The sequence below is a fragment of the Miniopterus natalensis genome, chromosome 6 (genome assembly GCF_054644295.1).
Source record: "Miniopterus natalensis isolate mMinNat1 chromosome 6, mMinNat1.hap1, whole genome shotgun sequence".
NCBI classification, from domain to species: Eukaryota; Metazoa; Chordata; class Mammalia; order Chiroptera; family Miniopteridae; genus Miniopterus; species Miniopterus natalensis.
In genome coordinates, this window is record NC_142086.1 from 36,543,781 (window position 1) to 36,556,679 (window position 12,899).

The 12,899-nt window shown below is 44.6% G+C and overlaps 1 protein-coding gene across 3 annotated transcripts in view; it reads left to right on the forward strand.

The window, feature by feature from the left end:
• C6H3orf52 (chromosome 6 C3orf52 homolog) overlaps positions 1 to 12,899 on the forward strand; it is a 42,996-nt gene that overhangs the window by 4,433 nt on the left and 25,664 nt on the right. For 2 of the 3 annotated variants that reach the window (XR_015714666.1, XM_087818156.1), the window contains exons 2-3: positions 2,275 to 2,404; positions 11,100 to 11,227. Coding sequence is in view for 2 of the 3 variants with exons in the window: in XM_087818156.1 (XP_087674282.1) it covers positions 2,275 to 2,404; positions 11,100 to 11,227 (258 nt within the window). In the remaining variant the exon portion in view is untranslated. The remainder of the gene's footprint in view (positions 1 to 2,274; positions 2,405 to 11,099; positions 11,228 to 12,899) is intronic. The other variant, XM_087818157.1, reaches the window with a different exon arrangement.

A 12,899-nucleotide genomic window follows, 5' to 3' on the forward strand; every position in this document is an offset into this window, starting at 1 on the left:
AATCAAAAAGGTGCACTGGTGCTCACTCTGTGACTCACTTGAGGCTCGAGACTCTGTACTCCTCTTTATGGTCCCGGTTGCCTCTTGTATCGGGACTAAAATGGCACATGTCTCGGTAGCTCTATAAATAGGAAGATATGTTTCTGTCTCCTGAAAAGTTAAAGGCTCCTCTCACTGGGACATTTCCCCCCTACGTGGCTTATTGAGCCCTCGCCTTTGGTGGCTTTGAAGCAGTTCTCTGTCTTTGGGTGCAGGTGAGAGGTGGCTTTGTTCCTGGACGTCAGAAACACCCCAAGAGGGTTTTCCTCTGTTCAGAAAGTCCCAGGGCCTCTATTGCTCTCTCATCCCGATCTAAAGAGCCAGCATGGGGTGCACTTGGATGCTGCAAAGTGTGTCCTCCACTCTAGAATTTCTCAAGGTACATTCTGGAAACTTTTGGAGCCCTCTGGAACTCAGCAACATGTTAATAAGTGCCTGTTACCTGTATGAGCCATAAGAGTGGGATATAAGAATGGGGAAAAAGAACCACCCTTCTCGAGATGTGGTTTCGCTTTACCTGGGAAGATAAGGCCAGTATCTGTTTATATTTGAACTTGAAACCAGACAAGGCAGTGGCAGGTGAGCTGTGTGGACAGCTCATGGACTAAGACCCCTCTCCATGGGTGTGGTGGTGGGGAGGCCTCCATGAATAAAGAGATTTGGCCTGGCCCTCCAGGAGTGAGGAGGCTCCAGACCAGAGGTCTTGATCCTGGCAAAACAATTGGTTCACTTTGGGAAGTTTAAAATTATAAGCTGGGGCCTTCCCTCACCTCCTTACATCTTGGTCCTCTAGGTCCAGGTAGGGCCTAGGCCTGTGTAGTTTAAATTCCTCCTCAGGTGATTCTGATATGCAGCCAGGCTTGGGAACCATTTATTGAGAAAGTTTGAACTGTAGTCCTAAGGTAGACAAACAGTTTTCTTTTCTGATGGCTACCACCAAAATCACAGTGGGAGAGGAAGTGAACAAGGTGTCTGTCAGTTCGAGAGTGAGCTCCCGGATGCGCCTTGCTGCTGCTCGTGGGGCAGGTGAACACTCAGTCATGATTGCTCCCATTTGTTCAGGTCCTAATGTTTGTTTAGCAAGTGTTTCATGTGCATGATCTCCAGTTTTTACAACATCCCTGTGAGCTAGATTATAATTTGTTTTACAGTGGAGGACTTTGAGGCTTGGAGTTTTAGTAGCTTGCTGATGGTCACCCTGGCTTTAAGTGGAGTAAGTGGGATTCTGATACAGAAACACACTTTTCCCCCATCATATTCCACTGTTTTCCATGATGTCCATATGGGAATTAGCTAATGGCCCAGTGGGAAGTAGGGAAGTCATGGAACCTGTTAGGGCCAGTGGCAGTGCTGGGAATGGAGGCAGCCCCATAGCAGCCGGGCTCGTTCAGAACCTGGAGCTCCGCACAGTGACACAGGGAGGCTGTAGACAAAAGGGAGCCCAGCCAGCTGTGCAGTGACATGCAGCAGGGATTAGTCCTGGACAGTCTCTCGGAATTGCATCTTTTAAAAGGCTAAAGGCTCCCTCGCAGGGCTGTTAGGATGACGTGAACTAGCGTTGGCTGTAGTTATTTTACTTGACCCTACACTGTGCCTCACTATGCCCATTACAGCCTGTTTCCTGGTGTCACTCCCATCCTTCCCCTCATTTCCCTTCCCAGACTCTTATTACATAGAGTCTGGGTCACAGCAGTAGCTTTTTAGCTTTTTCTTGGTATGTCCACTCTGAACTACACATCACCTTTCTTTAAACCTTTCATTCAGCTTCTGTGTTCCAGAACCTTCAACAGGTCCCCAGTAAACACCAATTAAGTCCAAACTGCTCTGGCAGCACTCAGAACTCTCTCAAATATGCTCTAACCTGTCACTCTTTCTAACCTTACCTCTCATTACTTGCCCCTGAAACCCATCACTCAATCAGATAAGGCTCTTGGCCTCTTCTATTATAAATCAACACCAACACCAAGGATGCTCTTTCCTGGGTTTGGAATCCTTTTCCCTGTCAATCCTTCAAAATCCTCCTGTTTCCCCACCTCAGACCACCCCCCAGCACATTGCTTGCTAACTCTTCTGTGAAGTTCCCCTCTACCCCTTTGTAAACTTGACTCAGTAGAACGTAGCCCCTTGAGGCCAGAACCCTGCTGCCTTCACTTCTGTATCACCATCCCACGCTAAGTACTGAAACATGCTTGTTGAAACCAAACGACAGCCTCACAGTCTCCCTCTGCTTTCCAGGCTGACCAGAAGAGCCCTTGGAGCTCCTGTAATAACACCTTGTTTGGAAAATGTAAACTATGGATGGCCATCACCTCCATTTTTCTAGGTCTCTTCGTAGTGATCATCATCAGCTTATGTCTTTTTGGAGGTAAGAGGGCTGATACATGATTATATTGATGCATTGTAACAAAACTGTTTAATGCTATGACTTACGCTGAAACGGTATATGGACTTATTGCTATTTCATTATTTATAATTTGAATTTAAAACTGGTTTGGAATATGTTACATGGGTGGGAGAAATACATGATTCTTATTTGTTGTTTGTTTTATAAACTCTGGAAGTAGTATGGAAACCACTTTACTTTAAATTCTACCCGTTGGATCTTGAAGATTTCTTGAATTTTTTACCTGTTTTATTTTATTTATTTATTTTAAAAAATATATCTTTATTGATTTCAGAGAGAGGAAGGAAGAGGGAGAGAGATAGAAACATCAATGATGAGAGAGTCATGGATTGGCTGCCTCCTGCACGCCCCTGACCGGGGATCGAGCCCGCAACCCAGCATGTGCCCTGACCGGGAATTGAACCATGATCTTCTGGATCCTAGGCAGATGCTCAACCACCGAGCCACGCCCGGCTGGGCAAATTTTTAACCTATTTTAAACACTACTTTATATTTTTTTGTATCTCTAGACCTGCTTTTTTGACTTTTTTCTTATAATTTCTTTAGAAAAAAATTCTTACTTTATCTTATATACCTGGCATATGATTATCATACAAAATAATGTATTTGAAAGTTTAAAAAACTTTACAGAAAGGTGCGCCTGTAAGCTGTCATTATTCAGACTTATTTTGGAAATAACTTTATTGTATTTATGCTGACTGTATGGACAAAACAAAACCTTACATGATGTTAACTGTACATTTTACATACATTTTCTCATTTTTAAATTATTTATTATGAATATAAAAAATACATGTTAAATTGCTCATAAAACTTGTCCATATTAATTGATTAATTAATTTTTTATTTATTTTAGAGAAGAAGGGAGGGAGAGAGATACATTGATCGGTTGCCTCCCACACATACTCCAACTGGGGATCAAACCCACAACCTGGGTATGTGCCCTCACTGGGAATCAAACTCACCATCTTTTAGTGTAAGGAATGATGCTCCAACCAACTAAGCCACATTGGCCAGGGCCTCATCCATATTATAAATGTTTTATTATATTTTCTTCTTTCTGTCACTTGCATTTTGAAAATAATTTGAGATCAGATACTCTTTTGGTAGTCCTATGGCCTACCTTTTAAGATTTTAATGTATTTAAGATCATTTTGCCCATTTATTAAAAATTATTTATGAACATCTTTAAGAATTTTTTAAGTTGAAGTATAATTGGCATATCACATTCTATTAGTTTCAGGTGTACAGCATCATGACTCAATATTTGTATACATTGTGAAATGATTACCACAATAAGTCTAAAAGCTTCTGCTTTTTTTTTTTTTAAATGACTGCATGCGGTAGTCTTCCCCACCATTTTGAAGCCTTTTAGGTAGTTACCAGTTTTTTGATTATCAGTATTAAGTTTTTTATGACGCATAAAAAGAGCACCCTCCAGTGGGCAATCATTTCAATTCAAAACAGGAAAGAAGAAAACTATTTTTATTTGTATGTGTGAGCAATTGTAGGGAGAAAGGACTCTTCTGGAGCTGGGATACTTCTGAGGGTGATTCAGTCCCACCAGGATTTGGGTTGAGTCAGGTTCTCCACGGCAAACCCAGTCATAGGATGAGAGCAAGAAGGGGAGCCCCTGAGTCTCCCCAAAGGGGGCCCTGGGAATTTTCCTCTGGAACTGCACTTGCCATTCTCTTCCTGTTCCTCCTTCTCCCAACCCCTTCAGCTCCTTTCCCAAAGTTGTGTGGCCTCCGAAGCAACAGGGAAACATTGATAACATGTGCCAACCTCACAGTGACAGCGTGTGAGTTTCTCTGGCAGGCACCATGTTTACTTACTTAGGACACTGCTGAGGTGGGATGGATGAGTCTTTGAGGCCATAGGCTGGTTTGGAGGTGGGGAGAAGTTAATAAGAGGTGCTACACCTCCTCCATCCTGCTGAGGACAGTCATTTTTGTGTGAGCATTTTGTGTGATACTCCCTCCTCCCATCAACTCCCACGTGTGGATGTAGAAACTGGAGTTGAGTCACACAGTTTTGTTCTATCACAACTAGTTGGTGCCATCCTAAAAGTTGACAGATTTGTCTGTTGGCATCTGGGGCCTGTAACAAAGGGTGATGCAACAGATCTAGGTGGTTTAATATCCAGGATTCTAAAGGGCAGGACTCAAGAGCTGTCTTCTACTATCAGAAAGTTATCCGGCCCCCTTCAGCTCGCAAAGAGCAATCTGCAGAGGAAGGGATTCCATTTCCCTCAGCACTTTCTCAGGGGGACATCGAAGTTCATAGGATGGTATTCGGGGGAGAACTTTTTAACACTTGTAGTGGAAACTTCATTTTCCATTTGGTTAGAAAGTTGTATTCTTAAAATGTTAATGCTGCCTAGCTGATGTGGCTCAGTTGTTTGGAGCTTCATCCTGCACACCAAAAGGTGACAGGTTTGATTCCCACTTGGGGCCTGTGCAGGAGGCAACCCATCGGTATTTCTCTCAATGTTTCTCTCTCTCTTCCTTTCTCTAAAATCAACAAATTAATAAATTAAAATTAAAAAAAATTGTTAATGCTGTAAGAAAGATTTTCAAACTTTTACATTTTTTAAATCAGAGAAATACTTTTTTTACTTGGCACCTCAGCCCCTCAGGAGTTTGAGCCTGTGGGAGAGCCATGATAGGTGGTGGGGCTGCAATACTTGCAAAGGGGGCGAGGACAGGACTCCCCTCTGTGATGGCCTCAGACTCACCTTAAGCAGCTCTGTAGCCACTCTGGGATGGCAGTCTGCAAAAATCAGCCATTGCCTAAGTGCCAAGCCCATTGATAGGAATCAAATACTTGTAGAACTTCTGGACACTGTGTTGAAATGCTGCTGCCTGGGAAAAGGGCATTGTCGAGAGAGTCAAGGGCTGTAGCTGTGGCTGGCTGGCCGGGTGCACTGAGAAGCGAGGTTCCTCAGGAACTACATGTGCCATTCTCTTCTTCCTTCCCTTCCTCTCAGCTCAGTAATCTCATGTCTTAGGGCTCTGTAGTTCTGGTGGCAGAGGTGTGAGTAACTGTGGAGCTGGAGTGGACACAGCAGGGGACACACAGTACACCCACCCCAGAAGGCAAAGGGTAACTAGTTGGGGAAGAGACAATGGAACACCCAGGGCGAGGCGCCTGGGGGTGTAGGTGGGGGTGGGGTTGGAGGGGTTGGGGGGTGGGTCATGTCACTGACATTGTTAAGAATGCAGGCAGAGCAACCTGTGCTCGGTTTGGTTTTATTATTGATTCTCTGCAAATTGTGCACCCCTCATTGTCTGCACCTGGGGTGGCCCCTCCTGCCGCTCTGCCTGTGGTATGCCATTGAACTCACGCCAAATTCACGGCTCAGCCTAAGGTGCTGAGCCGGGGCTGCGTGCACACTGTGAAGGGGACGCTGGCACTCTCACAGGCTCACAGCAGACAATGAGATCATTTTAACTGGAAGAGTTTATGAGCAGGGCCCAGGGAATCCTGTTGAATTCACAGGCCTTTAGGGAAAAGGTTAGTAATGGATTTGCTGCTCCCTAAGGATTGATTAAGTCCTTAGTGTGAAGAGTAAAAGATAAAAAGCCCTCCTCTCTCTCAGTCATCTTCTTTCTGGATAATTTGGAGAATCAGTTAAGCATCCTCAAGACTTTTGTTTTCTTTACTAATTTTCCCCAAGCAGGGAGGAGAGAGACGCTGAGTAATACCTTACAAATGAAAAACCTTCCTTCGTTTGGGCAAAATATGTAAAATATTATGAAAACCAAACTATGACCAGTAAATGCATGCTTAGAAATACGATTTAAAGATGATCAGATTTAACACTCTAGGGATCCCTATGTGATATCTCCCAGCATTATGGATTTCTGTCTGACCCCTGTGTCCTTTAACATGTAGGCTTTTCCATGAGTAGGGACGCTATGGTACCAAGACGTAAGCAGGGACTTCCCAAGTGATGCTGTAATGAGTGGATTTATTTTGTCTGTGAATTGGGAGAAAGAGCTCCTTTTTATGATATCACAAGGTGTTGGCAGACAGACAGGTTGCACAGGGCAATGCTCCCTGGTATTGGGTGACTCACGGGAAAATCCTAGGCAGAAAGCATTAGCAAGCTCCAAGCTACCAAGGTCTTTGGGGGCAGGAACATAATAGCAACTCTGTAGGCCTAGTACTTTGAGATTCCTTCATTTTCACCTGTTCTTCTTTCCCTCAAGTTGCATATGTTTCTCTGCCTTCCCAAGACTGACCCCTTCACCTGTGCTTTCCACAGAATCCTCACCAGCTTGTTCTGACCTGTGGACCTTCAGAATGATCATCGCTCTCTAAGCACCCTCAGGCTCTTCTGAACTGAGGCCTCTTCAAATGTGCTAGCGCCTTCTCTCCTTCAAAGCAATCTTCCACCAGAATCTTCCCACTTTATATGGGTATTTTTTTCTCTTTCTCTTCTTTCACCGGCAAAGTTCTAGAAAGAGAGGTCTGCATTCGGATTTGTCGCCTGCGCACTCCTAAACCATTTGTATCCTTTGATCCCAATTTGTCCTTCCCAAGGTCACCGCAATTGCTTGATCATGAAACATGATGAACAGCCGCCCTCCTACCCCCTGTCCTATTTGCAGCCTTCAGCTCTATTAACTGTATTGTACCCTTCTGGGTCCATGGAACTCCCGGACTTTAGGTCTCCTGCTGTTTCTGCCTTTGGCCTTCACGTGTGGTGCATGAGACTTGTATTCAGCCGTCTTACTTTTCACATTCTTTTTTTTTTTTAATTTTAAAATTTATTTTAGAGGGAAATGGAGATAGAAACATCAATGATGAGACAGTCATTGATTGGCTGTCTACTGCATGCCCCATACTGGGGATTGAGCCCGCAACCCGGGCATGTGCCCCGACCGGGAATCAAACCTTGATCCCCTGGATCCTAGGTTGATGCTCAACCACTGAGCCACACCCTGCTGGGCTTCACATTCTTCATCCTTTCCCTTGAGGAGCTCATTTGTTCCTCAGTCAATAGCCATCTCCTCTTGGAGGTGACTCCTAGGTCTGTCTGTATCCACACACTTTTCCCGAGTTTTAGTCATACTTTTTGCTGGACATCTCTATCTGGAAATAACTATCATCTCAATCATTCTGTATGTGAAACTACAATTCTTGTGTATTCTTTTCCCAGTAAGCTCACCCTTTATAGTTTCACAGCGAATTATGAGGCCAGGTTGATTCCAGCTCTGCCACCATCAAGCTGTGTAAATTTGGGCAAATTCTTCAACCCGTTTGGCTTCAGTTTCCATACTGATAAAATATAAGTGATTTCTGAATCTGAGTCCACAGATGTACTCAACCCAGTACTTACTAACTCAATTGACCTGAACGAATTATGCTTTTACTCTAAGCCTCAATATCTTTATTTTAAAATGAAAACATTAATGTCTAACTCATAAGGCTGATGTGAGGATTACATGAGGGAATATCTATAAGTGTTATCAGCGTGTCTGTACATTATGCTTTATATAGTAGCCCTTATTCTTCCTGTTACCCAGGCTTGATATTTTGGAACATTTTAAAAAAATATATGTTTTTATGGATTTCAGAGAGAGGAAGGGAGAAGGAAAGAGAGATAGAAACATTAATGGGAGAGAATCATTGATCGGCTGCCTCCTGCACGCCCCCTACTGGGGATCGTGTCCGAGACCTGGGCATGTGCCCCTGACTGGGAATCGAACTGTGACCTCCTGGTTCATGGGTCAACGCTCAACCACAGAGCCACACAGGTTGGGCATTTGGAACATTTTTTATTTCTTCTTTTCTTCCATATCTAGCAAATGACCAAGCTTTATCAATCATGCCTTGATAATGTCTTATAGCAACTTTCATTGTTGACTACCCAGCTACTGGAAGGCACCATGCTACAAACTTTATAGGTGTTGGTTCGCATCTTTGCCATCACCTACAATGTATGTTGGTGTTTTCTGTTGCAGAAACAGCTTCAGAGTTAATTTAAGTGACTTGCACAGATCACATTGCTAACAAATGGTTGAGCTTGGTTCAAGCTGAGTCCGGCTACCTTTAAAGTCAGCTCTATTTCCACTATCCTGGGCTTTCTCCTTCCCACCCTCCCTCCCTCCCTTTCTTCCTTCCTTGCACTTCCCACTGCTGTCAATCAAAATCTCTCTCTCCCAATCTTGCGCCTCTCTGCTGCCACTCTCTCCTGGTTCCCTTTCATCCCATCCATCGCCACCAGGTTTACCTCCACCTCCTTCCTGGGTGACATTTAACAGCCTCCATTACCTCCTGCAGACCTCTGGCATCTGAGGCCTCCCTCATTTCTTATATTCCAACCAAAGAGTTGATTTTGTGTACCTGCAATGTAATTTACATGTTTCAAGCTTTTTAAAAAACATTTCCTCTAAATGGAATGTGCTGCCCAGATGAAGTCTCATTAGTGACATAAAACCTCTTTGCTGACTGGGTAAAACCATTGTTATTGTTATTTTAACAAACACAACTTTTTAACCTGGTCTTGAGGACAGACGATACAAGTTAAGTATATGTCATTAGAACTATTGCTATTGGAGATCTCTTTTCGAACTTGGCATCTCTTCTCAGGACCCTTGAGTTCAGCAGTTATGTGAATTATGTATCCATCCTCTGGCATCCCCTTTTCCTTTCCCAAGCAATGATATCTACTTTGGAAATGTACGCGGTGGGTGTAGAGCTCAGAGATATCCATTGCAGCATTATTCACAGCAGTGGAAATCTGAAAACACTGAAAGATTCAAGAAAATGAACAAACCAGTTATGAACATCATGCAGCCATTAAAATAATCTTTGCAAGGGATTTCAAACACACGGGGAATGGCTTTTGACATGTAAACAACAACAGAATGAAGACAAATAAGCAATGACAGCAAAACACCAAAAGCAGGATACAAATGACCTTTTCATTAAGACCTCAATAATATAATATAAAATATGGGGAAAAACTTTTTGATTAAAGAATTATTAGTATGTTGCTTTGCCACAATTTCCTATACTTTGCAAGTTGTCTGATACTGTCAGAAAAACTAATGTAATGACTTACAACAAATAAAGATGCAGGGGTAATTCCCTGTCTTTGAGGGTCCCCAAGATTACCACTAGATTCAGTGATTGCTGGGAGGACTCACAGGACTTGGCATATAGTTGTAGAGATGACTATGATTTATTACAGCAAAAGTATATAAAGCAAAATGCAGAAGAAACAAGCTCCCAAGAGTCCTCTCCTGGTACAGTCCCATAGGACACACTTCATTCCTCTAGCAATGAGTTGTGTCAACAAGCTGTGAAATCTTCGCACTAGGGAAGCTCATTAGACTCAGTGCCCAGAGTTTTATTGGGGTTGGCCTGATAGGCAGCCTCTGCCTGGCACATACTAACATTCCAGACTCCCAAAAGGAAAGGAGATGTTCATCATAAGCCGCATTGTTTGTACAAAGAGTTGAGGCACAGCGAGCCACTCTTATCAGGGAATGGTGGGAACGTTTCCGAGACTCAGGTTCCCACCGGCCAGCCGGCCGGCCTTGAGTAGCTGGGCCTTTCTACGCTGGCAGCCTTGGCTGCTCCGTTAACTCTTCTCTGCTCATTCCCCTGTTCCTCGTGCCTCACGTTTCCAGACTTCCTCAGGGAATAAGTACCAGAATTCTTCCTTCCTTTCACCTGCTCCCCCATCAGATTCACTGGATTGATTCCACTAAGATCTTTTCAAAGGCCAATAAAAGAGGATGATTATGTTACATTTGAAGCACGGAATTTGAGAAAAAAGTCTACAGCAACTCTAACACCTGGTTCCGCCCACCCACACCTTTCTCAGGGCCAGAGAGGTGGTCTGTGCGTGGGCTCAGATGGTAAGGCCGAGGCGGAGCTAGGAGCATAATTAGTACCATGGGTGCCAGCTTCTAGCTCCTGGCACCTGACTTTGTGTGTTTTTCCTTTAGCTCTAACTGCATAAAAATCAGTTAGCTCAGGCATTAGAGCACCAGCAGCCACACAGAGCTCATTGTCCCAGGAATGTCAATCCGGCATGCCCTGGCACTGAGTGCAATTTGGTTTCCCTTCTGCAAACAGAGAGTGTCAACATTCCTCTCCTGTGGCCATGTTCTCGAGTGATGACTTCATGCCCATCCTGTGTAACCCTGGGAGATTTCAAAGCATGGGCTCACGCGCTCATATTCGAGTCCCCCTCTGTTCTGGTCCATGATGATTCCTTGAGCTCACTCCCTGTCCCCCATCACCCATTGTTCGTCCCCCTGCCCCGGCTGCCCCTCAGCACCTGCCTTGACACCTGTGTACGTAGCTAAACTGCTGGTTCAGTCTAACAAACAAATTCATGTTCTTTTCACTCCATCCTGCTGGCCCTTTCCCCAGTCTATATGCAGTGAACTCTGAGACCCCTCAGGGCATAAAACCAACAAATAAAATTTTTATTCGGTATTACCAAGAGTGGAAAGCATTTCCGTTCATACTTGCTTACTCTTGCCAGGCTTTATCTTTGATCAGTGCTCATTGTTTTTTGTTTTGTTTTGTGTGTTTTTAAAGTATAGCAGCCAATGAATAAATAAGTTTATTATTTTATGTGTATGTTTGCTTTACTTTTGCCTTTATTTCCATCCTTCACTCTCTTTAGTAGCTTATGTCGATGAAGATGAAAATGAAATCCTCGAGTTATCATCAAATAAAACGTTCTTGCTCATGCTGAAGATTCCAGAGGAGTGTGTTACTGACGAAGAATTGCCTCATCTGCTCACAAAAAGGGTAATGGGACCTTATGCACTGTTTACTGAGTTCAACCGTTAGAATATGGGTTCTGCTACAACAGTAGGCATAGAGCTATAGAGTAAGTAGCTACAAGCTTGGATTTTTTTTTTTTTTTTTTTGGGGGGGGGTCTGGATTTTCACAGAAACAGACTTTTACAAATGGACTTTTTGTCATGCAAAACCAAGGGGAGAGCCCTGGCCTCCAGCTCAGTGCATCTGGAGGGAAGATAGCGTTTTGTCTCTTCACTCTGCTCTTACATTTGATTTAACTTGTAGTTTCATTGAGGGTCTGTGATGTGTTAGATAGTAAGCCAAGTGCCAGGGTCACAAACTGTGCCATTAGTGGGGGCTCACAGCCCAAGTAGAGGGAGCAACTAGATAGATAGTATAAAATGGTGTGATAGATTCTATTGCTGAGATGCATACAGGATGTTTTACAACCATAAAGGGGGGCATCTAGACTACCTGAGGTAGAGACGGAGGCTTGGAAGGCCTCCTGGAGGAGGTGATACTCGGGGTACGGGTCTGCACAGCAGTGTACTATGGCCTCCACATGCTATGTAGTGGGAACTTGCAGAGGTGAGGCTGATCCTGAAGGTTGTCTTACTCTTTGGTAAAGCCCTAAAGATTTTAATCTGCAGGTTGATGTGGTCAACTTTCATTTTCACTTTTCCGTGTAATGGTGAAAAAACACTAGAGCTAGAGTTTAGTTAGACATATCGCAGTAGTCCAGATGACAGCTGAGGGAGCCTTGAACTAGGGCAGTGTCAGGGGCAAGAAGGAAGACTCAAGTGAGATTTAAGAGGTCTTCTCACGCAGTCAGTAGGGCTTCATGGCTGGGTGAGTGTGGAAATGAGGGAGAGAGTGATTCCAGGCTCCTGGTTGGGTGGCCCCCTGGGTGAGTGGGGCATGATTCATGGAGTGGGAGGTTCAGGGGAATGAGCCTTCTGTGAAACACGGGTGCTCTGCAGCCAGACCGAGGGCTGGTTGGGGCAGTTTTGGTCATCCTGTCAGAGATGGGGTGGTTCACAGCCAGACCCACGCGTTTCTGGCAGGGAAAGCCAAGCCAGGCAGCCTGCCGTCCCCTCGCCTTCGCAGCGGCAGGCCCAACGCGGTGAGCCCTGTTCACCTGGCTCCCGCGTGAGGCCCGCCAGAGCCCCTGAAGGAGGCGATTCTGCCTCGGTCACCCCGGAGTCAGCTCTGAGGATCCAAGTGCATAACCTCGATTGCTCTTTTGGTCACAGGAGTTTGTACTCTGGGAAGGTGATTCCTGGTTTCTCTCCCTTCTGTCTTTCCTTATTTGTATCTTATCTGCAGCTCCCCTTTCCTCCTTCCTTCTGGCTGCTTCCAGAGCAAGCCAAAGAGCGAAGAGCCCCTTGCTGCTTTCTTCCTTTTGGTTGCTTTTTTAATTGAGGGCTTTTGCATCTGATGAGCAGAAATGAAATGAATCAGCGACCACACGTGCCACCAGTTACAGACTGGACTCTATGCCAAAGGAAAACGGATGCTAATCATTCACCTGAGACCCGTATCTCTGGCACAGAGCCAGCCAAGAGCAGATTCGACGGGTATTTTTGGCTCATTACTGTGTAGCTGTAAAGGGACTGGCGGTGACTCCCGGGCCAAGTTCACAGGCCTCTGAGCCGGTTTCTTCTTTGATCAATGAGAA